The 27,911-nt window shown below is 41.0% G+C and overlaps 2 protein-coding genes across 3 annotated transcripts; one reads left to right on the top strand and one right to left on the bottom strand.

The window, feature by feature from the left end:
- Positions 1-788: 788 nt before the first annotated feature.
- On the bottom strand, positions 789-22,282 carry itgb3a (integrin beta 3a). 2 transcript variants are annotated; one of them, XM_037792996.1, is made up of 16 exons: positions 22,074-22,282; positions 16,245-16,316; positions 13,548-13,633; positions 12,817-13,021; positions 11,524-11,776; positions 11,233-11,395; positions 10,954-11,115; positions 10,762-10,857; positions 10,566-10,655; positions 10,311-10,445; positions 9,800-10,229; positions 5,044-5,266; positions 3,428-3,528; positions 3,075-3,209; positions 2,563-2,729; positions 789-1,440 (listed from the first exon to the last, which is right to left on the bottom strand). In XM_037792996.1, the coding sequence occupies exons 2-16, from the start codon at positions 16,312-16,314 to the stop codon at positions 1,375-1,377; spliced, it is 2,382 nt and encodes a 793-aa protein (XP_037648924.1). In that variant the 5' UTR covers positions 16,315-16,316; positions 22,074-22,282; the 3' UTR covers positions 789-1,374. The 2 variants fall into 2 exon arrangements, with proteins under 2 accessions (XP_037648924.1, XP_037648923.1); XM_037792995.1 differs by lacking the exon at positions 22,074-22,282 and having other exon boundaries at positions 16,245-16,400.
- A 3,211-nt stretch (positions 22,283-25,493) lies between these two features.
- On the top strand, positions 25,494-27,120 carry rprml (reprimo-like). The gene has a single exon (XM_037791301.1). The coding sequence runs from the start codon at positions 26,068-26,070 to the stop codon at positions 26,392-26,394; it is 327 nt and encodes a 108-aa protein (XP_037647229.1). The 5' UTR covers positions 25,494-26,067; the 3' UTR covers positions 26,395-27,120.
- The last annotated feature ends 791 nt before the right edge of the window (positions 27,121-27,911 follow it).

Below are 27,911 nucleotides of genomic sequence, written 5' to 3'. Positions count from 1 at the left end.
CATGCCCCCTAGTTTGGAGAAACAAGTAGGAGAAAACAGCACGGGAGCAAAGCAACGTACCGCTGTGGACGGGGCTGCCTCCCGGCGCTGCGAATCTATGGCAGGCAGTGAAATTTGGGCACAACGATAAAACAAACGTCTCTCAAGTACCACTCTCTTCCCTTTGCTGTTACTAAGGAATTTCGGTTTCCGTAGTGTAGTGGTTATCACATTCGCCTTTGATTCGTTTGAAACCAGTCGGAAACACATTTCTTCGGGGACTTGGATTGGAAACCGGATAGTTGCCGGTCCAAGTCCCCGTACGGAGCGGACTGGCTGGAGAGGTGCCAGTTCCCCTCCAGGTGACTATCGGGGCGCCCTTGAGCAAGGCACCGAAACCCCAAAAAACTGCTCTTGGGGCGCCATACTATGGCTGATCATGTGCTGTGACCCCTCCGAATGCATGTGTGGTGTGATATCTAGGAGGGACAACAACAACTGACAGGGACAACTGCGTTGTGTAAATTTGCCTTGTGTTGATTTTCAATTAAAAGCTTCTTCGTTCATACCAAAGAGCTGTTCAAAAGATTCAGGTTGTTTGCAAACGTCACATCACTATTGAAGAGAGCATAAGTTTCACTTTCAGTCCAGTTCCCCATTTGAAAGGGCTATCTAACGGCCAGATAAAGCAGTGAAAATATGCTAATTATAGCGTACACTTAAAATGATATTGATTTTTTTAGGTGAGCCTTTCTTTCAGTTGGCTAAAATATGTTTTGCTGCCGGCCCCGTCCACAGCAGTACATTGCTTTGCTCCCGTGCAGTAACTCCTGTCTGCTTCTCCAAACTGGGGACGTGTCGACCGTCATACACTGACTATGGATAAGTACCTCATACAACTCCACTTCAAAACACCTGAACTATCCCTTTAAAACAGCTGCACTCTGAAAGAGCAAATTACAACATTTTCAAAAACACAGCTTAGGTGTACATAATACATCATCACACATGGTGGAAGACAGTGAAGACTATTAGGTCATGGTGACTCCTATTTCTATTTTAAAATGTGAGTCTTAAAGCGGTAGAAGAGACTCCTAAAATATCACAAAGTGACTTTCAGCAGTCGTTCCCTTTGAAGTATAGTGGTTTATGTGCATTAACTCCTATCTGACGGCATGTACAGGACTAAAACTACATGACATAGTTTAAAAACAGAAAGCCTAACAGCAGGTCTGTGACTTACATTAACAGTTTTATTTTTACAATATGTACAATTATTACACCATGTTGTTGACAGCATTAACTACTTTTCAGCTACAGTGTACGATCTTCTTTCTGCTACTACATTCCATCTCTGTCGTTGACCCCTGAGTTTTTCCTAATTGCATTCAAGCATTAGGATCCACGGTACGCGACATTGGTGAAGGTGGAGGTGGCTCCTTTATACAAAGGATTGTTACCCTGGGAAATGAAAACAGAGGTAATGCTGATTAAAGCGTCCGTAGGCAACACGTTTTTGGCATCATTGGGCAAAAAATCCATAATAATCTTTCAGCATATTGCAATTCAAGTGTTCTGAGAGAAAACTAGACTTCTGCACCTCCTCATTGCTCTGTTTTCAGGCTTTAAAAAAATCGAGCTTGTGACGAAATTTGACCAATCCCAGGTCATTTCAGCGAGGGTGCGTTCCTATTGGCTGTGCTTTGGCTGGTGGGCGGTGCTTGGTATTTCCTCAGCAGATCTCAACATGGCTGCCGGGTCACTAACTAATCTCATTTTACAGCTAAACAGTACACTACAAGATGTTTCTGAAAACATTTAAGGTAAGAAATAGGCATTACAGTAACAGAATATTGATTCATATTTGATCAGCGCTGCATAGTTTGACCGTTTGATCGGAGTTCACGAGTGATTGACGGCAGACACCAGATCAGCTCTGACATTAGGAGCACCGGAGGACACCTGTCTCATGCACTACTGTCAGGATATAGTTACCGTTTTATAAAAATAACTTTTAAAATCATATTTGCTCCATTTCTACCCACTGAAGCTTTAATTCAGTCCCACAGAGATATCCAACTTTTTGAAGTACAGTTTAGACTTCCCCCTTTAGAGGGCAGCCATATGCTGTTACTGTATTAGCACTAATGATCCCTGAATAAGCAACATGTTGTCATCCCAACACGTCACATACTTTGTCAGGACTCTTCGGTGTTATTTTCAAACGCACTGGGTAGCCCTGCGCATTAAGCTATGATGCTCCACTACGGTCCCAGTTAACACATGTTCCCTGTGTGGCCTGGCTGTTACAGGACCACTTAGTTACTGTAGGTTTAGGAAAAGACACCATAGTTTGGCTTAAAATGACTATGTTTGTAGCGTGAAAGTGAAACTTAACGTTGTCAGTTGTCCTGTGAGTGTTTTTTACGCTCTTTAAACTACGTCACCACACTCGCCGACCACTTTCTCTGAGCATTTAATATTAACACGGATGGGTTTATATTGTAGTTACTTGAAAGCCTGGTGCGTCTCATACAGGTGGAATAAAAAGCCGTTAGTGTTTTCATTATAATTATTTCTCACCGTATCCCATTTGGCTTTGGATCTCTCCTCCTCAAACCTGGCGAACTCTCTGCGGTCGTGGATGGTGACCAGCAGCTTCCAGATGAACAGTCCAACAATGCCAAGCAGCAGAATGGCTCCGGCTGTCGCCAAGAGCACCACCAAGACGTCTGGACCCTGAGGACACTCTGAGAGACAGGAAGGGAGGAAGAGGGTTTCCATGATGTTTGTTAAGTAGTGGATCTCACTCGTGAAGTTTAGCAACCACTGCAGTCCAGTGTGAAACACTCCATTGCGTAATGACTCAGTACATCATCACTAAGTATCTGGGTTTCTGTGGTGTAGCTGTGGTTAACTAGCTGATGATGTGTTCGTCTTTAGAAAATAACAGATTGCTGCATGCACACACTGTTCCCCTTTTTCTGTAGCCTGCCAGACACAAGAACACACTCTTCTGTCCTACAGTAATAATGCTCCTGAATGATAATGCTCAGTTTGAATGTCTCATAAATGCACACAAACTCTTCGAGTACCTGGCTCTTTCACCACATATAGAATGGATTTGCCATTTTCATCTTCGTAGTACTGGAAGTGCACCACGCAGTCATTCTCATCTTTGTAGGTGCAATTCACTGCACTTCTATCATGGGAAATTTTAGCATGGGAACCTGGAGGAGAAAGACGATAAGAAGAGGAAACAGGGTGAAAAATGATTTTAAGGAGTAATAAGTGATCTTCAAAAACATATATTTTTGGACCACAATGCATGTATGAATCCTCCAACTACTTCCAGTGGCCTTCTGCTCATGTGATCAGCAACAGGAAAACAGTAAGCATTACCACAACAAGTTAATATCAAAGTATGTAGAGATGGAAGAATTCTCACCTAGTTCATCCACTAGTCTAATTTCATTTTTGCAGATTCTACTGCAGCTGTTGTCTTCGGCGTACTGTCCTCTCTCGAAGTGCTGACACTCAACACACTTCCTGTAAGCAGAGTCCCATTCGGTTACCTTTATAGAATACACAGTGTATGTACTATTGATGCTCTTAAGTAGCAGTGCAGGGGAGGGACAAACTACTAGACATAAGAGCAGAGCACCTAAGAGCATCAGGATAAATAAAGTGTTGATATCTGCACACTTGTATCTTTCCCTCCTGTATGTGAAACCACACCTGAATTTTTAAAAAATGTGTGTAGGAGAAGTTTGTTATCATCCAGGAATGAGTGCATATCATGGTGGAACGATGTTGCACCACAGACTTCAACCAGCCAACTTAGTTAGCCTCAAATTCTTTGCTGACGGTTTCTTTCCCTGCCAGTGGCAACGCCTGAGATCCAGAGCAAGATATCTCAGTTATTGGTTAGTTTTACACATTAATGGTCTTCAGAGGATGACTTCTGATGATTTTATTGACCTCTTGACCTTTTGCCACCATCAGATCAAAATCTTTCCTTGACCAACACTTGTCTTGTAGATACAGTATTTATAACCAGAATTTCCATAAATGTATCTGTGGATATTTCAGCCCGTTCTCATTCCCAGGGCGTCTCACAGCCGTCAGCGTGTGATACCGCTGCAAAAAGGCACCCTATAGCACCAGCATGAGACGCGCCGGGCTTTCAAGTAACTACAATATAAACCCATCCGCGACAACAGTAAACGCTCCGAAAAAGTGCACCGGGAGTGACTGTGGTGACGTAGATTAAAGAGCGAAAAGACACACATCTTGGTGGATGGGTCCAACAGACACAAGGCTTTCATCCAGGAGATTGCCATTTGTGTTCCGTGTGTTAAGTTTCACTTTCAAGTTACAATCAGCTGTTCGTTCGTATCCCGTGTTCACAACTTTCAGTTTCATTTTCCCTTTACAAACTTAGTAGTTTTAAGGCCAACCATGTTGTTTTTCCCTAAACCTAAATATAGTGGTTTTGTTGCCTCTACCTAAAGTGATGCCAAGGGTAACTATTGTGGTTTTGATGCCAAAAATAAAGTGACGCCAAGAGGCGTGACAAAGCGGCCGTATGTGACGAGGTGGGATGAGAACGTGTTGGGTAGTCATGGTTCCCTGAGGAATCCTATTGTTTTTTTTTATGACCACCTCTCCAGTTCTTTTAATGCCACTACAAGGCCAAATGTTTCACTTGTACGCCACAAGAAATAGGAACATCTAGTGGATTTGCTGTACGTATTCGTGGTGCCCAAAGGTTGAACCCTTTCCATTTTGGACACTCCATGATTTTTCCACTCACATTCATGCTCCCAGGGAAATACTGTAAACCCCATGACCTTTCCTATAGTGCCAACTACGGGACAAACATGTTTTAGCTTCACTACTGTTAAGGCTTTGAAATGTTTGTACTGTTTAAAACGTGTAAAACAGCAGGACTGTATTGAGAATGAGTTACAAAAGTTTCAAAGTTACACAGACAGTTTTTTCTGTTATTCTGTCCATTCCCACATCTCTCTTGTTTGTTAAAACCTTAAGAAATAGACTTACTCTTTTATTGCGCAGGAACCGGGACAGGTGGGGCATTTCTCACAGATATCTCCGCCGGCGCCCAGTTGGGTGCACTGACAAACCCCACACTCGCAGGTACCCCGGCCGGTGCACAGCAGGCCGATGCCAGACATGCAGGTGTCTGCGCGTGTGCTGCAGTTACAGTTGTCTCCTTTCCAGCCAGCTTCGCATTGACAGATGCCACAGTTGCACTTCCCATGATCTGAAAGATTCAAAAGGATGAGGTGGTAAATGCTATAATAGTCCTTTAAAATATTTTCTTTCAATTCAAATCAGAATTTGTACAATTCAAATATTACATCTTATTGTGTATTAATTCAAATATGCTTTTCAGTGACCGCATGGCCACAGTAATCACATGGGTGGGGCCGGGCAAACCACCGGCAAAATACAAATTACACAATTGCGACATGAATCACTGAGGGTGTGTCAGTGTTTTAGGTCTATCATGTCTAAGAGTTGTCCTTTACTGCAAATTAGCCTGTTTGTTTTTAAAACATGTTGCATGCTTGGGCAAGTGTACCCATGGATGGGTTTGTAGATTCTGCAACTATGTAATTACTAGTGTAATGAGTTACTAATGTGTTATTTGTTGATTTATTGATTGATTAGCTGGTTTATTTAAAAAAAAAAAAATCATTAGGTTGCATTTTAAATGATCAAATGATCAACATCTGTAACATCTACTACAACAGTAGCCATAACACAGGAGTTGCTGGTCTACCGCTGCATCGAGCGGTTAGTTTGTTTGTGTGACTTTCGAATTCAAACTATTGTGGCGTCCACACAGCAGTACATTGCTTAGCTTCCGTGCCGGTACTCCTGTCTGCTTCTCAAAACTGGGAGCATACAGACCGCCATCTAAGTTACTGTATGTAATGTTAACACACTGACTATAAGGATGTATATATATACTGTACATGTAGTAAAGTCATCATGCAGAAACCTACGTCAGGTCACTTGGGAGGACGTTTTTAGAAGGGCTTGGAAAATTAGCATTCTGACACTAAAACATACATACTTTGACCAAAATTTGAATGTTCGGATTTGAATACAAGGAGCACCACTGGGAAGCTACAGAATGATATAAAAACCTAAAAAAAAATAATGGACCCGCCCTTTAAAGTTCTTCCTTTCGCAACCAATAGATGGGGAAATACATGGAGTGAACCCTGGAACCGTTTCCTCAAAGGAAATCATACTTTACATCTTCTATTAAAAACAATGCTAAGTAACAAAATAACTTGGAAAGTAATTGTTCTAAAGTGGAATGTTACTCAGGAAAGGGCATTACACATTCCTCTTAGTCATCCCGATGCTGACAGAGGCAGGAAATGTCCTCTTGTGAATGAACACACTAATGACTCCCCATCTCCCTACAGGCAGGCACACACATACACACACACACACACACACACAAGCACGCACACACACACAAACATACACACACAGACTTTCTCAGACTACTGAAGTGTACAAAAGCACAAAAGCCAGGTCATTCGGGGAACAGTGTTACAGTGACGCAACCATGTGCTGACAGAATCTGGAGGCGAGCTTTTCTCCCTGGATTACAGCGAGACAGAGCGATTAAGCTTCCTTAGAAACAAAGGCAGAGCCCCTGAGACTACAGTGTTCTTTGCAGGAAACCAAACAGGATTTGGCACTGGATGACTAAGAGCAAAGTGAGTGAGTCACAGCCCAGCTGGATCTGACTGGGGGAGTAAACTGGTCATGAAATATCACAGAGGGTCCAAGGGTCCCTAATTCCAGAGCTCAAAACAAATCATCCGCCGCTGTAAACTCGAGGATACAATTCCCCCGTCTCCACCCTGTCAACAACGGCTTCTCTTTTAGATCGTGTTTATAGGTGTGATGGGATCAGACGTGGTCACTGGTTAATGGTTAACAGTCTCACATATAATGCTCAGCCTAGCGGTCGTTGAGTAATCTTTATAACTCTGTCCACAAGATAACAGCGGAAACTATTGAAAAACTTTGAAAACAAGAACAATCTGTGATATTTTTTGTTAAAAACATTGCAACTATGGATATCTTTTGCAGTGTAGAGACTTAAACTTGACAAGAGTGCGTAGTTGTCCTGTTTTTAATCAGTTCTACAGTTGATTCACACACATAAAAGGGAGTTTTTAGGTTTACATCATCCTACTCTCTCTGTGAGACTGCTCAGTAATCCTGCCCATTAATCACATGCCTGGGCTTAAGTGAATGTTAACATGGGGGCCATGATAAAAGGACATAAACAGAGAGAAAGACAAGACAGTAAAACAGAACTTGGAAGAAGAGCGGTAACAGAGGAGATAGAGACGTACTGGAGAGAAAGGAGGTTGGGCAAGTTGCCAGCGGAGGAATGCAAACTTTCCTGTTCTTTCTTCACCCGTACTTATGGGCCCTGGGGCTGTGCTTGCTGACTCCTGCTCCCTTGCCCTGCGCCGGTCCCTCAGCAGACGAAGCAATACACAGCCACGGGGAATATCACAGAGACGGAGCTTTTTGGAGCCCTGGGTTACGGTAGCTCCACAATTGAGCTGGGGCCGAGGGACTCTACTAAGACGCAACAACTTTGCGGTTCCAAATTGAGCTCTGTGGACTGTCTTACAACACTGTGTGTGTAGGAGTGTGGGTGAGAAAGATTGGTGAGTGTCTGCACCCAAGCCCTGGGTGTCATCACTACCTGTTTCTCAGAAAAACAACCTCCAAACTCTGCCTTGTTCATATAAATATGTCATATTCTGGGAAAATTCCAGCTTGCCAACACAAACGTGACCCTCCATCTTCTCCTTAGGTCAAAGTGCACACACACAAGGGGCCCAGAGTATGTTTAGTTTAGTTTAGTTATGGATGTTGAAACTATGACAAGTATATACACTGTATACACCAGACACCAATTGGGACTTTCATGTTAAATCATACCCATTTCCTGAGTATACGGAACATTTAAAGAGGACCTCTTTAGTTTTTTATTTCCTTTAGTGTGTTAAATAGTTTTTTGTGCATGTAAAAGGTCTGCAAAGTGTTAAAGCTAAAGGAAATCAAACAGAGCGTTTCAGACAGAGGGAGAAAAGAGATGTTGCAGCACAGCTGGTAAGAGAAAAATAAAGCATTTTTTGAACATTAAAGCATGTAAACATATCCCAAGTAGAAACCAAAACAGGACCTCTTTAACTCATGATTTTATGTTAAAAGTGCACTCCGATTGATCACCGAACTATTTAATATTGCACTTCCATCCATTTGGTGGTATCACAAGAGTCAGATTTAAAGAAGAATGATCAAAATCAATACAGCAGAGGCTGAGATATCCTGACTGCTAGCTCCAAAAATGCTGGTTCCTACGCTTCCCGTGATGCAACTTGAATGCATCTTTTAATCAGACCCTCCCTGCTTGATGAATGGAAATGTTTTTCAAACTCCACAAGCCTACGTTTAACATTTTTTAGTCTCCACGTCCACATGGCAAATTTCCTCAAGAGCCACAGAAAACATATTTTGTTGAAATACATTCTTAGGCTAAGTAGAACCCCAAAATTGGTGAAGTCCCCCCTTTAAAAAAGCAGAACATTAGACTAAATATGAGACTCTCTTGTTTTCATTTGACTCAGAGTTGGCATGCATATCTTAAGAAGTTTAATCTGCTTAATATACACAGAGATAAAAGAGCAGTTTCCTATTCTGCCATTGCTCAGCCTCCTCCTTACACTCACAGGCCCAAACTGCTGTTACATTAAATTACCCAATGACAAAGGCCTATTAAAGTTTTATCACTGTGATTGAGTAACTGCGCACTGAGCTGTGCAGACTTGTAATAGGGAGTGATAGCACATCATGCGCAGTGCTGCGAGTGGTAACAACATGAATCAAACACCGAGTTTACAGATCAGACAGAGGATTGGTCATTTGTAAGCATTACTGTTTACGCTTGGCAGCTAAATTATGCAATTATTTACTTGTCCTTTACAAGCAAACAAAGACTGTAATAATAATTACACATTATTTAAAAAGAAAAAAAAGCTGTGGACTTTTGATTTGTGAAGCTAAGTATCAGAAAACTATGTAAACTGACTAAGGTCTGTTTACAGACTGAAGCAACCAGAGTACGTCAGGATGGGCCTCAGAGGAGGGAAAAGGAAGGGAAGGGCAACTTCAACTTTCTTGCTATCACAGACATAAATTAAAGGGTTGCTTCACCCGAATGACTAAAAACACATTTTGTCATTTACCATTAGTGATATCTAACCATGTAGATAGTTTCAGTTTTGAGATTTCTGCTACCATCTAATTCAATGGAAGGAAATGCTGTTTAGTTTGTGGTGCTCACAGTGATGAAAAAATACATTTAAACAAAAATAACAGTCTACAACCATGCTGTGCTTTCAGCTAAATGCGAACACCAGCATGGCAACGTGCTGCATGGCTTGATACCACAGAGGTAAATGAGAAACTATTTGGGTGAATCGACCCTTTAAGGCCAGTGCTTTTGCTCTAATGGTTTCAAAGAGTAAGATCAAGATATTGTGGTTTCAAGCGGTGGTGGACAAAAGTAAAAAGGGCCCCAGCTGCATGCGGTGGGGCACTAGCACGCAGAAGGTTTTCTAGCATGTAGAGTTGCGCTTCCTAACTTGTCGAGGTTTATTTTTAACAAAATGGCACATTGGTGTTGGCAAAACTGCAAAGAGGACTAACACTGATCATGACAGAAAGAAGTGAATCTACTCACCGGAGCACAGTGCCCCTTTGAAGCGCAGGCAGTTGAAGTCGTCACATTCGCAGTATTTGCCAAACACCTGACCGAAATCATTTGCATGGCAGGAGCACTGTCCGCACAAACAGTCGCCTCTCCCGCTGCAGATTGGACCCCCCGTCTTCGAGATGCAGTTGACATCATCAGATGGACTGTAGTCCCCCACTGAGCACTCGCAATGCGGGCCCAGACGACCCTCGTGACACTGACACACGCCGCACTCGTAGGTCCCGTTGCCGTTGCTACAGAGGGGGCTGTTGGCCTCGGCCTCTGCCTCGCAGTCGCAGCCACAGGCAAAGTCCACCGTGACCTCCAGGGCATCCTTGAAGCCTCGAGGTTTGATGGTAAAAGTGTGGCTCTTCTCTTTGGGGCAGCCACGCAACATAGCCTCCACACTGAAGGACACCTGAAGAGGAGGAAATGTCTCTGTGACAATCTGTGCGTTTAGATACCAGAAGTGCATGTCAGCATCTCAACATTTACGTACTGTGTTTCCAATCTTGAGGCCAGAGCAGGACTTAAGTCCATGGATGACCTCTCCATTCAGGCAAGAGGCATTGAAGGAGAGATGCAACTCATCTGGGAGTCCCAGTATCTCCAGCTCCACTTTAGAGCGGATGTCCTGCTCAACACAAAGTTTTTTAATTAAGTCATCAAAGTTATGAGGTTAAACAGTTAAATTGTATCACATATTTACAGATAGCATGTTCCACTTATTGTTCTAACTTTAGGAAATACTTACTTCATACGCCTTCTCAATGAGGCCAATAACATTCCCGGAGTCAGCGGTCAGCGTTCCCACAGTTGTGCCTGGAATGAGCTTACTGTACTCCTGGGAAGACGGGCATGACAGCAAGATGATGACCCAGTTTTAGTGTGTTTTTCAAGTAACTTAAACAAATCCATGATGTGTGGCACAGGCGGTGAAGATTGTTTACCTGGTAAAGCGGCACCACATAGTCGGTCACGGCAAAAATTAAATTGATGTTGTTTTCAGACATTTTCTCCGTCATGAGCGCCAAGGAGGGATAGTCCTAGAAGACACAGGAAGCAAATAGTCTTCAATGGAAGCAGGTTCTGTCCAACACGACACAAAGTGAATTAATGACGCACTTAAATTTGCAATTTACCAGCACAGTAGATTTGTTGTAAACGTTGTCATTATCAAGGTGACACTCTCCATCATTGGGCTGGACAATCCCAGCTATACGTCCATCCAGAGCGATGTGAGTTTTGGCATCAGTGGTGAATACCAAAAGGTGCGAGGCATCCGGACGCCAGCCAATCCTGTCCTATTGATGATGAACACAGAAATAACTATAACAAGCAAAGGAAAGACTGATATGTATGTATGTACACGCTCAGTTTTGCACATCAGCAAGTGCATGTATGTGATTATATTTTCATACCTTGCACACCACCGCCTGCATGACAGCATCAAATCCACCCTCAGGAGCATCTCTATTCCTAGACACCTGCTGTTTCTCCACCTCCTCAGTGAAGCGAGCCACCGTCTCAGTCAGTGACAGCACATGCTTGAACCCGAATTGAGCCATGCATTTTTCATTAAGTCTGTATGTGTTGAATAGGTGAATGGGAGATAGGAAATCAGTGACGGAGAACCGGACAGACTTTCGCAGAATATTAGAAAATCTCCACTTCAGCTCCTTCTCCTCCTCAAATGTAACCTCCACACTTACCTATAACAAGGGTTTGCCACTGCCTCGGGGGGATACATGTACATGTAAGGGGAGATGGTCTTGTCCACAAAGGCTCCAAACCCCATGCGGAGGTTGCTTGTTTTGCGGCCCATGGTCACGGCAAGATCATTGCCCAAGGTGCGAAGGCGAGCCAAGTCATCCTTCATTGAAAATGAAAGATCCATCAGATAGTAGAGGTCCACTGGGTAATCCGCCACCTGTTTCACTGACACGGTGAACTGCTTGGAATCTCCTGAAAGGGAAAGAGCCGCAGAGATGGAGGTGTGCATGGTCAGTAGTGTGTCCTTAAACATTTGTTTGTCTTTAAAGTGAAAAAGATTAAATATTAGATAATAAGAAAGCATAGAAATCAGTCTGTTAAAGGGTAACTTTGGTAGTTTTCAACCTGGACCCTATTTTCCCAAGTTTTTGTGTCTTAGTGACTACTGGGGACAACCGTGTTTGACATTGGTCCAGTATTGAGGGACAGCGCTGTAACCGGCAGCCGCAAAACGAACTGCGGGGGCAAGAGAGAAGCATCAATGTAATGTTATGTCCACTAAAAGTGCTTGTTTTTGCCACTGACAGGCTCATATGTTTATTATAAGTGTTTGACAACATTATGGAAAGAACCCTTCAGAGAAATAAAATGTTTTTCTTACCTTTCCCTTGATCCAGTCTGTTTGTTATTGTGTCCAAGTCTCAAGGAGAAGTCTCGTTGTGAAATCTGAATATCCGTATGGCTCAAATAAATACGGGCGGCCGTCGAATTCAAAGACCTCGTCCACATTGTTGAAATCATCTAAATATTCAGCTATGACACTGACAATCTTTTAGATAACACTAAGCTACACTTTCTGTACTCCAACACAACAAACTCTGCCCGGCTGGCCTTCGCGTTTCCACCGTTGTCTTCCGGCAACACGTCACCTCGCCAGATTTCAGAACGAGACTACTCCTTGAGCGAGACTCTTTCCGTAATGTCAGACACTTATAATAACAATCAGAGCCTGTCATGGCAAAAAACAAGCACTTTTTGTGGACGTAAATGACTTTCCCTCAATACTGGACCAATTTCAGAAATTGTTGTCGGTCAGACACAAACACATGGAAAAATAGGCTCCAGGTTGAAAAATACCAAAGTTATCCTTTAGAGATGTGCAAACAGCTCTGGTGTATCAGGCCATTAGTGCATGTACAACAATAGTGTCTGGTTTCCAATGCATATATCTGATCTTGTAGGGCTGTTAGCATCTGGTCTTATAGGTGATGTCTGGTTGGGTGTTAAACTACCTGGTCTTAGTGTCATATGGATTTTCTGAGGCCTTATCTGGGTGACATCATCAGCAGTGCCCGAGGCCTTGTCGCTTAGCGGTGTGTCCTTCTGAGTACTCAGTTTGCTGGTGGGAAACTCCACAGCTGCTATACTGCAGTCTCCATCCAGCAGGTTCTGCTTCAGGTCGCAGCGGGACACGCCGGATCCCCCTTTCCCATACTCCTGAATAAAATACCATTACATGAAAGAAAATCCATTAAAGAAAAAGCTTTTTAGGTTTGCATTTATACCATACGATACAATACGATATACTTTATTGGCCCAATAGGGACTCAAATGCTACACACATGATATGCCACATATCGTCTTTTCATATAGCTGCCTCCATAGTAGTAATAATAAAGAAACAGACAACATATAAACAAAGCAACATGTACTAAAGCAAATCACAACCACACATTACATATATTGCACATGTTACACAACCAGTGATGATTAACCAGTGATCATTATGAGATGATGCACATGCACCAATAGCAGGCTCAGGCATCTCCCTTGTACAGGAGCCCCGAGGCCAACGCCCATTTTCAGAGGCTACTGCATGTTGAACAAACATTGGAGGATGATAACAAGGAGAATGCTGGGGAATGTTGGGAAATGAGGTTTCTGTTCTAACTTGCTGTTCTGAGCAATGAATAGGGGTAGAGACTAGACACTATATGTGTGTGTGTGTGTGTGGTGTTTTTACCTCCTGAGAGCACCACGCACAGCTGGGGTGAACAGTCAAGCACTGCTGACAAGTCGTGACTCCTTGTGATGTGCAGATGTTGGAACCTTTGATAATCACACCGACAGAAATGTAACACAAAATCAGTGGTGGAAGAAGCACTCAGATCTTTTACTTAAATACAAGTACCAACACCACAGTGTAGAAATACTCGGTTACAAGTAAAAGTCCTGCATTTAAAAGTGCAAATGTATTAGCATCAAAATATAGAATATAAAAAGTACTCCTTATGAAGAATGACCCATTTCAGAATGTTTATTATATTATTGATTATAATTATTGTTGTGTACACATTACTTTAATGTTGTCCTCTTAGCTGACTAATCTGTCGTTTCGGTTTTAGTCGACTAAGATTTCTTAAGTCAATTAATCATCTTTAATGCCTTTTCATGCTGAATGACTTATTTCCAAGAAACTTATGAGCACATCTCTGGTGATTTAAAGTGGTGCCTTTATGTGATTTTTTGTGGCGAAACTCAGTTTTATAGATATGTCGATTAAATCAACTAATCGATTTGTTGACAAAATCGTATGAGTGTTAGTCGACTAAGAATTTCTTTGGTGGAGGACAACCCTAGCTGCAGCTGGTAAAGGTGGGGATCATTTTTACTATATATACTGCCGGGTAATGTGTGAATTTCCCCAAGGGATCAATAAAGTTTTGTCTTTATCCATAATAATACCTCATAATTTATGTGTTGATTATATTTTGTATTATTAATCTAAATCCAAAGTAACAAATGTAGTGGAGTAGAAATGTAACGTAGCAGAAAATGGAAATACTCAAGTACAAGTACCTCAAAATTGTGCTTAAGTACAAGTACTTGAGGAAATGTATTTAGGTACATCCCACCACTGCACAAAATATATTTCCTTTTTCCGGTTATGTTGAAGCAAAGTGACATATGTAGATAAAACTGCTGACCATACTTTTTAATCTTAAGTGCCATGCAGCTCTGTTCAACCACAAACACAGATACCACATCCATCACATTCAGTCTGACACTTTGCCAACATGTTTACGTCTCAGTTCAGTTTACCCATTAACATTAATGATGCTAAACCTCATTATATTTTCTGAGAGTCATTTGACCATATTAGCAAATTGCACCAAGCGTTTCATTCTATGAGTCAACAAATAACTCCAACCCCTTTTCTATCTGTTATCTTATTTCTTGTGGCCTATGGGTGTGGCTCACTCGAGTTACACACAGAAGTCTGTCTACCTATCAATCTATCTACCTGTGTAAAAAAGGGTTACATTTCAGATCTGAAGGAATATGCAGTATAAGAAAAATATATCCTACTTAAAGCTGAAGTAGGCGGGATTGGAGCAATTGTGATTAAAAAAAGTTATTTTTTATAAAACGGTTGCTATATCATGACAGTAGTACATGAAACAGGTAACCTGAAAAAAATCATGTGCCTCTGTGTCCTCCGGTGCTCCTAACGGCATACGCAAGATTTCACAGACCGGAGGAAAACAAGCCGTAAGAGCTGATCTTAGGTCTGCTCTCCAGCTGCCGTCTATGAGAGCCGGCTGTCAATCACTCACAAACTCCGACCAAACGGTCAAACTAGGCCGCGCTGATCAAATATGAATCAATATTCTGTTACGTTAATGCCTATTTCTCTCCTCAAATGTTTTCAGAATCATCTTGTAGTGCACAGTTTAGCTGTAAAAGGAGAACGTTTGTTACGCCGCCGCCATTGTGAAATCTGGTGAAGGAACGTGTCACATGACCGGAGCACAACCAATAGGAACGCTCTCTCAACAAAATGACCTGTGATTGGTCAAAGTCTCCCGTCACGGGCTGGATTTTTTAAAGCCTGAAAACAGAGCCATGAGGAGGTGCAGAAGTCTAGTTATCTCTCAGAACACTTGAATTACAATACGCTGAAAGGTTATTATGGAATTTTTGCCCAATGATACCAAATATATTCTGCCTACTGCAGCTTTAATTTGACTCTTGAATAATGGAACACAGTATAGTATATTGAACATTGAAGGACAACAGATCATTGCATGCATCAGTGCATATATTTCAAAAGTGGCAGATAAAATGTCTGAGTGCCACAGTGGCAGATAGTGAAACAAGTTAACTTCAGACTGCCTGAAATCATTTCAACTCCTAAATTAACTGTCATTAAGGCCTCTGATTAAATTACACATTGAATAAGCACCACACAGTAAGTCATATTTTCAGTTACAGTATGAGCTATTCCTAATAAAGTCTGATGGTGTAGACTACATAGAAAAATGTTTTAGTTATTTAGTTAGTTTTTAAGTGAATTGAGGACAAGTAAAATCTCAAAGCACACACATACAGTATAGCCTACACATTCCATGATAATGAATAGCTTTTAGCTGGGCAGTCTGTGGAGGACCTCTGGTCATCCAGACTGATTTCACTCCCTTATAAGGAAAAGGTGGAGAAAGCAGCGCAGTGACAGCAACCAGTGTCTCTCCACTCAACTCAGCTAACAGTGAATTATGATCACTTTGACAACATTATATTGAATAATCTTCACATGGGCTGCTGTAAATAGGAACAGTAGTAGGTGCCTTCAAAGATGCCCTGGAAACACCCCTAGGTCGAATAAAGAAGCAGGTGAAAGTTTTATTAAAAAGTAGCTCAAGGAATAATAAAAACTTACCGAAAACTTTTGATGCGGATGAGAAAAAGAGAAAGAGTAGAATCACTGGACGGTGTAAAACAGTCCCCATGTCTGTGGAGTAACGGAGCAGACTTGTCATGAGCTGTGTTTCCTTGAGGGTTTGTTCACTTCGCAACTTGAACGCCTTTCCTCATTCTTCACTTGACTGAACGCATATTGGGTCACACAGCTCGACTCATCATGTAGCAACACTTTCCATCCAGTAGATGTAAGACTATGTGGCATGTTGACACTCGTTTCTTTTTTCTTTTTTTAAACAATGTTTTTATTGAATTTTACATATATACATATATACACATACACTGTTAAGAATTTCCCAGTAAAATAACAGTAAAGAACTGGCAGCAGGGTTGCCTTTATGTTACTGTAAAATTAACATTATTATACTGTCGTTGAAATTTACAGCTTTGTTACTGTTAATGAAAAATACAGTTTGAACTGGTTGTTTTTATTAATTTCACAGTATTTCACAGTTAATTTACTGTTTAAAGATACATTATATAGCTGTTTTTCACCTTTCTTTTACATTATCTTACTGATTTGTTTTAATGCACTATTTAGGTTGTATTTTTTACATATATTTTAATAAACACTGCCTAGATGAATAGACTTAGCAGGTTACAGACATAGGAATAGTCACACTTAATACATTTAAAGGCACTTGTTAGGAAAAGGCTATAATCGACTTGTTGACACTTTTCCCAAAAATGTCTGCAAACCATAACAACATGTGAGTGAAGAACAATAAAGCTAATTCACTGATTTTACAATCATGTACAATGTACAAGCCTCACATGAGCAGATCAGGTCCCAGAATTAAAGACATACTGCATGAAACTGTTACTGATGATACTTTAGACAGTTTATCAGCAGCAAAGTGATGTTTTTTAAGAATACATTATAGTTCAGTTAAAAAACGGCCTATGAGCGTAATTTAACAGGTTTTCTTTTGTATTAACAGTAAAGCACTGTTTTTAGCAATAAAAGGTTAATACTGTTGAAATCCTGCTGTTAATTAACAGCAATTGTTTACAGTGTACAGACAGACCAACAATATTCATCATTAAATTATACAATGAAATGTTTAGTCAGAATTTCAAAGAAAGAGAGACATGACATTTCATGTATTTCACATATCTAACAAAGAAAACAAATAAAATAAAAGATAAGACAAAATAAATAAATACCTTTAAAGAAGAAGAACAAAAAAACAAACACACAACAAAACACAATAATTTCAACAACAGCACTCACACAACAGTTTACATTTGACTGTGCCCTTGACGTTCAAGAAACTCCAACAAAGGTTTCCAAACATTTTCAAATTCTGCTGCTTTTCCTCTGGTTATGAATGTAAGTCTCTCCAGTACAACACAAGATGCCATCTCCCTCACCCATACATGTATCGACACTCGTTTCTTAATGGTTTGAGGGGGAAAAAAACGACCCTAAAAGTCAGAGTAAGTGACAGTACATTAGAGACTATTTAAATAGACAATATGATTATTTTTGTACCTCATCTCAAGAAACACCTGGACAGATGTCTCTGCAAATCCCGAAAGCTGAAAATTAGATGGGGAGTAGGTGTGGCGAAAAAAACAAACAAACAAACAAAGCCAAGAAAAACCCCGAACAAATAAATCTGAACAAACTCTGAATCTTAAAACATGCTGCAGTCCAGCAGCTTGTTTCACTAATAACACTTTAAGTAGGGGAGACTGGGGATGGTTGAAACGCTTTCAGTTAATCTCAGTTACTCAGAGACTATTTGGACTAGACAAACCAAATTTTGACACATTAGATTTACATCTGTCTGCTAATTACCCATGCAATTTAAAGATAATTACGACTAGGGCTGTCAATCGATTAAAATATTTAATCGCGATTAATCACACTTTTTTTTAATCTAAATGTACCTTAAAGGGAAATTTGTCAAGTATTTAATACTCTTATCAACATGGGAGTGGGCACATATGCTGCTTTATGCAAATGTATGTATATATTTATTATTGGAAATCAATTAACAACACAAAACAATGACAGATATTGTCCAGAAACCCTCACAGGTACTGCATTTAGCATAAAACATGCTCAAATCATAACAAACTGCAGCCCAACAGACAACAACAGCTGTCAGTGTGTCAGTGTGCTGACTTGACTATGACTTGCCCCAAACTGCATGTGATTATCATAAAGTGGGCATGTCTGTAAAGGGGAGACTCACAAACTCCGATCAAACGGTCAAACTAGGCAGCGCTGATCAAATATGAATCAATATTCTGTTACTGTAATGCCTATTTCTCGCCTCAAATGTTTTCAGAATCATCTTGTAGTGTACTGTTTAGATGTAAAATGAGAAAGTTTGTAACCTGGCAGCCATGTTGGGACCAGTTGAGGAAATACCAAACACCGACCACGGGCTAGATTTGTTAAAACCTGAAAACAGAGCCATGAGGAGGTGCAGAAGTGTAGTTATCTCTCAGAGCACTTGAATTACAATTTGCTGAAAGGTTATTATGGATTTTTTGCCCAATGATGCCAAAAACATTCTGCCTACTGCAGGTTTAATATGTAAGTTGCACAAAATGTGTATGTAATGTGAGGCAAAACTGGAATCCATGAAACCCTGAATATGCATTTTTTAACTCAAAATGAATGAATCGCCACAAAGACTTGACGCTGCCAACACTGAGTTGTGTAGTTGTGGTAGAAGGACCCCTAGTGGGACAAATAATGTATGTAAAAGGATATGCAGTACTTTTTTTAGTGTCTGAAAGGACTGACTTAGCCCCAAGCTATCACTTTGTAATATGACTTCCCTAGAATCAGTCTAGCCAAACTCTCAGTCCTCCTCACTAAATTTATAAATCTGATAAGACCTCTTCCTTTTCCACTGAATGATGGAGAATGAGGAAATATGCCAGCTTCTAAAAACAAGAAATAAAAAGAAAATGAGGCAGAAAATAGGATAAAGCTAAGATTGTCCTACAGAAATGAACTTTGGGAAGTGTGGGTGGTGGTGTGGTGGTGTGTGTGTGTGTGTGTGTGTGTGTGTGTGTGGTGGGGCTTGCTGAAGCAGACAATGCTTCTTATCTCTGCTCTTGTCCATTTATTGAATCTTTATCTCTGTACCCTGCTCTTATTCTCCGGCTTGTTGCTAAGTTACTGCCACCCATGTCCAAGAATTGCCGCAAGAAGAAATGACAAAAATAGAGAAATAAGTAGAAAAGCTATAATAGTCGACTGTTCTGCTGGCATTCAGCTCTCAGTGTGGGTGGATGGTGCAGGTAATACACTGGGGGCAATCAAACTCCCTTCTCCAGTTATCGACTGATTTGGATCTATTGGCTCTCTGTGGTGATCACCCCCACAGATGAATGGCATTTTGGGAAGAGCAGAGCGCCAGTTGTCCTGAGTAAAAAGCCAGAGACTGGGTCAGACGGCAGCCAATTAAGGCTGAACAAGAAGCGAGGACGGGGGCTGGAGGACGAGAGGGGGATGGAGGGGTCCTGACCTGTGTTACAGATCTATCTGGAGCCCTTTAAGCTTTTCACTGAGTCTGAGAACGCCGTCACACAGAGCCAATATCAAAACGCAATTGCTCTCAGACAAAAGCAGTGTTTGGTTAACCACAACCGGCTTACCCTTTCCTGCTTCGCTGGGTTTAACTGGAGGGTGGGAGAGGTCAAGTGCGGGGATATGAGTTTTTGTCGGGTGAAGGGTTGGCAGGCTTATGAAATGTGCCCCCCCCCCCCACCAGAGTCGCTGACGTGGGAAAATGTGTATTTGTATTGTGATGCTTCGCTATCTGATCTGCCTTCACCTCCTCTAGCCCCTCTGGATCTGCAGCGTACATTTCCCTCTCAGGGGATGACAGCGTTTATGTGGAGAAAGTAAGAATAAATAAATAAATAAATAAATAAATAAATAACTGAGGGATGGAGAAATGAAGAGAGTGCATTTCTGTTGTGTGTTGTTTTAAGAAAAAAGATGCTCTATAACAAAGATGACGCATTACAAGCTCCGTCAATGGTTTGTAGTGGTATACACTTCCTGTCTCCTTAGTGGGCTTGGTCATGGCGTGTTTCGCCCCTCCCCTCCATCCCCCCCACCTCGTTTGGAAGTGTGAACGTCCAACACATTCTCACTCCCAACTCGTCAAATACCGTCAGTGCCCCTCGGCATCACCCCTCTTGCGTTACTTTTGGACAGACCAGGGACGGCGTGTCAATATACCCTCGTTACATGCATAGGGTTCTTTCAAAATAAACTTCCGTTTTCACAGGAAGTTAGTTTAGGTAACACAAGCACATAGTTAGGGTTAGGAAACGGTCGTGGTTGACGTTAACTTCACTGCCTGCGACTCAAGTGACTAGTGACTCACGCTACTCATGAGACTGACGATATTAACAACTCACGTGACTAACGACTGACGTGACTCACAATACCGACGAGTCACGTGATGAGTCAACGTTACTTTTAATTTTACAAGGGACACAAACACTCATCTCCTGGTTGAAAGTCTTGTGTGTGTTTGACCCGTCCACCAATGAACGGACTCTCCTGCAATTACTACTATGTCACTTGCTCCAGCCGTCGAATAACGCCACAGGTGGGTTTACATCGGAGTTAATTGAAAACCCGGTTCATCACTTACTGTTGCTAAAGGGTGCCTCCGTGCGGCGTTTCTTGATGCCAAGGGGCGCTTACCAAATGGCGATATTTGACGAGTTGGGACTGAAAACGGGTTGCAATGTCCTGTTGATGGATGAAAGCAGATTGGGTTATATTTGCATAATGTATTTATATTTTTCATTTTGCTAACATTAGATAATTACACAGCTAAAAGACATATTTAGAATTATAAAAATCAGTTAGCTAGGACTTTAGCGAACGTTAGTTGCCAGATCTCGCAAGAGTGTGTTGCTGAAACAGAAAAAAGGTCTCGAACAAAGTTAATTTTCTCCTGATTTGTCTGAAAAATTTAATTTTAGTGTCAGAATGTTCAGGAAAATATGTGACTTGTGAAAAATGGGTCCAATATTTACTTTGGTGACTGTGGGGCGAAAGAATTGGTCACAATCTGTGTTCACTTTCACAATAGACCAGAGCAGTGGTTTAATCCCATATGACGCAGATACAGGAAACTGACTCTCAGTGCGAAGTCTCCTTTCTGAACTGTCTCCGTTTTAAGTGCATCCATACTTCAGAACTGTGGGAAGTCTAATGCTGTTGAATAGAAGTGAGACAGCTGGAAAGAAAGAAGTTTGAAGCAACAAAGAAGACCGAAATGAAGGGAGAGAAAGAAGAGGCAGATCAGGGTAGCCTGCATTACTGAGATGTGTCTAAATGGAAATGAGGTTAATGGGTAGCGGCTGGTGGAGTGCACGAGACGTCTGCACTGGAGAGGAAGAGCGAGAATTTCTTCAATTACTTTCACGAAATCTGTAATCTGTTTCTCAAACAAACTGATTTTCACCAGAACGGATAGTAGCTGCACTAGAAACACACACACTCGCTCTCAGTCTAATATCCCTCTGCAAATCAAAGCAATCAAGTCATTATCTCCTTAAAATACCTTTAATGACTGATGGTTGCTTAGTGAGGGGTTGATGTGGGGCACCACTCTGCTGTGGCAATCTGTATCAGTGTGTAATTAATGACTGTATTTACCTCTGCGTGATTAAGAGTCCCAAAGGTGGCAAGCCCCTTAAAATCACAACATGGCCTCTAACAAGTTCCCCGCAGCTCGTGACCTTTACATATTTAATATGCAAAACACACTTTGTTAATGCACACTTTACTCACCTTGGTGTTTCCTGGCATATCATTGCACACGCTCTCTCCAGCACACCCAGGGACATGGCGGCGTCCTCGCTTTCCTGTGGGTGCTTTCATCAGCTAATAAATGGGCATCTTAGGAGGAATCTGTTAATTGAAACGAGAGGAAGTTGTGAGGAAAGTCTGCTCCCTCCGGGGCTTGAAAGGGGCGTGACCGCTTTGAGTCCTGTGGCATCACCGCGAACAGAAAGGATGTAGGGGTAAAGAGCAGAGGGGAGGTGGGTGTGGTCAAACATCACCTCCTTGTTGCTAGGGATGTCTTCACTTAGTTTGTGTTGCTAGGCTGCCAATTCCCTCATGTTAAGTGGAAACGTTTCCCCCCCTTCTCTCCTCCGTCCAGGCACCTCATCGCTCCCTCCCTCTCCTTCTCCTCTAAACCAAAATAACTTCACCAACCATCTGTCACTGGGCTCACAGGTCTACTGTTGCTTAGGAACAAGTCAGATGCGCACATTCACGTCTATGTGCATCCTCCTATGGATATACAATATCTTCATATACCAACAATAACCACCGCTTAGATACATGTCACTGCCCGTGACCGGTGCATCAATGAAATGTGAAGCATTCACAGCAAATCGTCAGTCTGATGCTGCAGGGAGTGTGAAGTTATAAATCAGCTACAGGTTCTTCACTTTATGAAGCTTTGAAAGGGCAAAACTTCCTGAAAGACATTTCATTTTCAAAAGAGTTGGGTACTTAGTTCAAAGGTGCAGCGTGGTCATTGAAGTTTCCTCCTCCTCGTCTTTCTCCTCATTTGTTAATTCTTTGAAGTTTTGTAGTTTAAAGCCTACAAGGAGGCATTGTTAGGTTTTAACTGTAGCGGAGGATTTACATATTGACAGAGAGATGAAGTGTAAGTACAAGCTACTTTCCATAATCACACGGCGATGAATAATAGAACAGAATCAAATTGCACAGCGTTGATTTACATGCTGCAAATTAATTTGCAGCAACCAAATCCGAAGGCTAATGAGATTACTTGATCTCATTGTACACGAAAAACACTGCTTGTTCTTTTGTTATCAGCCATTAATAAATGATCTGAGAGTAAACCACCTCCAGGCTTATGAAAGGTATTTGTGGATGGAGCTAATCATTGTTTGTACACAAGCTTGTCAGTCGGTGGCTGAAAGCTGCTTACACAGACATCAGCAGCATCCCAAATTGAATTTCACAGCCTTTGTTTTTTTAGATAAACAGCAGATTAATGTGACAGGCTCTGCAGACAAGTTTCAAAATGTTTGTTTGTTTAAATCAACCTGTTGAAGTTCATCAGTGCAGCGGTTCAATTTCACACCAATATAAGTACAAGTGAGATATTATGGTAAAATAGGAAAATACAATTTCTCTTCTGTATCTTTCAAAGAACATTTCAGTGTGTTCATGCGCAATATAATTATATTTGAAAAAGTTATATCAGCTTTGCCGATGTAATTAGATTATAAATATTAAATCTGTGCCAGCAGCAGTGATTTTAAGGTTCATTACAGAAGCTACATGTCCATAAAAAATCTGCAGATATTTTCATAAATTGGAAATGTTTGAAATTTCAAAGCCCAGACTAACTGGAAATCATATCTGTCGCATAATTTCCCTGCAGCACAAACTGGCCTTTTTGGGTAACTTTCAAACTTACTGGGCAAGTATCCATCCACCCAGTAACAATCTGTGTAGACGGTTATAGCAGAAATCTGCTCGGAGTCATCAGAAAATCCTTGCAAACATTTCAAAATCTTCAAACGATGTATGTATGGATGGAAATCAGCTTAAATATTTATAAGTAATGTAATAATAAAATCACTAGACCTATTTTAAACTACAGGTAGAAGGACATAATTAAGTTCTGACCTTAACTGAGAGAACTATTTTTGAGCATTTCATCCCAAACTCACTTTCTTTAAAGTCTGATACTTTATTGGTTGAAGTTTAGAAATATGCATAATCATATCGGGTAATATACTGTTAAACCAGTAACAAAAGATAATTCAAAAGATAAATATGGCACTCTACATATTAACACATTTTTCTCCACAAATGCAGTTTCTCAATACAGCACAGAGCTCATAATGAAACACACATTATGCATGCAGAAGGAGGAGAGTGATGAGGGTGAATTTCGTCAGCTTCATATAAACAGAAATGTAATAAGAATCAATAATGATTTGAAACTTTTCACTTAGTTCATCATATATTTGCAGTGGAACATGCTTACCCAAGGCTCATATTTCTTCACAGATCAGGTTACAGGGGCTTCACCTCCACTTGAGTAAGCTGGTGTCCAAGACAGCTGCAATAGTTACACACAACACCTGAAAGACAAAGCAATACTTGAATAACACATCCAATAAAAACAGAGAGCTGTCTGTTGTTCAGTGCTCTCATTACAGCCGCTGCCTGAAAGGAAAACAGAATGTGCACTGAAAGCAGGGGAGCCAATATTTCTGATAAATATTTGGCATGGTTCAATCGCAGATTATTAATTCATATCTTCATTTCTAAGTTATAGCTCGTCGTGCCTATAGTGGTTGCTCTCTGAGAGGCCACTAAGTCACAGTGACAGTTCCCTCAGCAACAGACACTAAACTCTATTAATACCTCTTCAAAGTAGAAGATGACAATATCTTTTTGGATCTAATTGAACTAAATGCTTTTTCAGGTTTTAAATGGGTTTTCAACACTTTCATGAGAAGCCTTTAAAGTTAATGTATGTCTGAATCAATATGCGTGAGTCTTTCAGGCGTTATTGATGTGCATAAATGAGTTGTGTTTTTTTTAGAAGAGCACACAAAATATCCACGTTTAAAAGTGAATTAACAGGAAGTGACACTTGTTTTGAAATGCATTCACATGTTGGAGTAAAAGGTGCATCTAATGTCAAATATTTTGTTTATTAGTAGCAGTTATTCACAAGAAAATAAAATGAATATCCTCCTGGAAACCGAGTAAAAAAAGTGTCTTCCAATTTCTTTTTTTGTGTGATTTCCTTCCTATTTAGGGTTAAAAGAAAATCTTACAATTTAGACTTTTCAATTCTTATTTCAAATTTTTTGCAATATGTCCACTGCAGTGGACCACAGGAGCATTTCAGTGTGAAAAGACAGCCGAATTTAGTAGATACAAAAAAAAATAATGTCTATAGAGTGATATTAAACCAAGAATACATTCAACTTGATTTAAAAAAAACACATGACATATCACTGGAAAGCCCATAATGACCTCTTTACAATACTCCAGTGGTTGATAGAGTAAGTCAAAAGAGTGAAAGGAGATGCACGTGGACAAAATATCCACTACAGAGGACACATGTCAATGGGCTGGGTCTTTATCTTACATATATGGATATATGTAAGATCAAATCAGACTGAATGCCACGTTGAGACTTGGTTCAAATTAAGTTTTATTTATTTATTTATTTTCTTTTTTTGCACATGAGAGGAGCAGTGCATTATCTGAGGCCATCTGACTACCTCCCCTGGTGAGGAGTGGTGGTGTGGTCCACAGGGGGAACTAACTCATCATCACTTTATAACGCACCAGAGACTTGGCACAAAAGAAGCGCTCGCAGGCGAACACAGACGCAAAGGGAACTGTCTCTTATTACAACGGAGGAAACACGTTTTGTACCCTTTGCATCGCTGATAGAAGAAGACTCACTTAAGACTTTTGAGTTGAAGAAACTTACTTTTGGCTGCACCTGATAGTGGCTTTTGGCTGTCTGACTGAAGGAGCAACAGGGATGAGGTGGATGTGGATGTGGTCATTACGCACTGAGGTTGTGGCAAAACTCCATGTTGCTGGACTTTAAAAGGCTTATTATTTTGGGATTTCTTCCTCTTATTTTTTCCCTGAAACACTCACATGACGCAAAGTTTTACTTGGAGTCCAGGTTTTTGTGGTGAGACTGCGGAGACTTTGGAGACGCGCGTCTTTTTTTTGCTGACAAACCCTGCAAGGAAACATGAACGTCTCCTTCTTCGACGTGTTTAACGGGAGTCAGACTCTGGTCGGGACTTTGGCGACGTACTCCGGCAACAGCACCGAAAACGTGGTGACCGGAGACGGCGGAGGAGGCTCTCTGCTTGTGCTGGCACAAGACGAGCGTAAACTCTTCGTCATGCGTGTGGTGCAGATCGCGGTGCTGTGCGTACTGTCGCTCACCGTCGTCTTCGGTATCTTTTTTCTCGGGTGCAACCTGATGATCAAATCGGAGAGCATGATTAACTTCCTGGTGAAGGACCGAAGACCCTCCAAAGACGTGGAGACGGTCATGATCGGACTCAGCTAGAGAGCATGGAGAGCTACAGAGGTTACTGTGGAGAGCTGGAAAGGTGTGAGGATCTGGTGCGCATCTGCATGTTACTTCTCAAAAGACGCTCTTCTCTGTGTGTCCTAGTGAGGAAAGATATGCAAAAACTTTTCACATTTCCTTCCGAAAAACGACGACAAGGAACGTAATCCAGCAACAAAATGTTCGTGCGTAAAAGTCTGTGCGTAAAAACATGGGAAATTGTTTACACGTGGGCTGATCTGTTGAATCTTTGGAGTGAATTTTAATGTTGCCAACTTTGAACAAAAGTGACGAAATGTTTACAAGCTGTTATACCTCATTTTTTGTTAAGTTATTTTTTTTTTGTAAATTTGAAATGATTGTTAATGAATGTTTTTAAAACAACTGTCAAAAAGCATGATTGTGACTTAATAGTTCCACCTTCTGCCAGTGTTACTATGTGGACGTGATGGACATGTGGGTATTCTCTATTACAAAAGTATTTTTCTTGGTCTCGTTTTGGTAAATACACTCTAAATACTGAAATCTTGCACGTTTTTTCAACAAAACTCCGTCACAGCTTTATGGAGTGGTTCTGGTCCTGTTTGGCATGCTCGCTAATTGATCTGTAAAAGTGATTTTTGGACCCGTTTTGCACTTTTGAAAATCACTGATGCTGCATGAATTATTTTGTACCAAAAAAAAACTTGAAATTGCAGCATGCAATTAAAACATTGAAATGGCCATATTAAGCGTTGTCATCTGTTAATTAACATGATACAGATCATGAATATATGCGTTTTTCTTCCAAAATTGTGTCTTGTCTTTCAACTTGGAACTTAATTAGTACTATACCAATCTCGAAAGAAACATTTACTAGTTTACTTTTTAATTTTAAAGTCAAATCAAACTTGTAAAACGTTCTCTGATCCATATCTCCCTTCAAATCTAATCAGATGTGATCTTCAGGCAGAGGATGAAGGCATTAAGTGAATATTTTAACATACTATATAGAAGGTGCACTTTTAAATGTTAAAGAAGGTATACACAGAAAAGGATATTTACATAGTTCCAGCTTAAAGTAGAGAAAAACAATCTGAAGCATTAGGTTCACATGGTTCAATCACACTTAATACTTAGGCACTCAGTAGAAGCAGCATGGCATTTATTGCAGCTTTATATAGAGAGGCGATGAGAGGCCAGGCTGAGCTATTCATCTTGTAGACAACAGGCCGAGCTCATATTGGCTTCACAGCATTTAATCTGATCTCTCTGAAGAGTGACCGGCTGCAATCAAGGAACATTCAGGCTCTCCCCGACCACTTAAACTCTTAAGGTGCAGTGGGGGCTGCCGGGAAGTTAAGTATGGCATCCAGAGCTCATGTTCGTCTTCTTCTTTTGTGCCATCAGAAAGTGTGTAGAGGAGAGCATAAATATGAATAAGCGAGCAGCGAGAGAGCCTACTGTATATGCAGCTTTAGTTCATTCTAAGAGGACATGTGGGAACATCCGTGAACTGTCCATGTGCTTTAAGA

This window comes from Sebastes umbrosus, chromosome 14 (genome assembly GCF_015220745.1).
Source record: "Sebastes umbrosus isolate fSebUmb1 chromosome 14, fSebUmb1.pri, whole genome shotgun sequence".
Classification (NCBI taxonomy): Eukaryota; Metazoa; Chordata; class Actinopteri; order Perciformes; family Sebastidae; genus Sebastes; species Sebastes umbrosus.
This window is presented reverse-complemented; position numbering and strand designations above follow the sequence as displayed.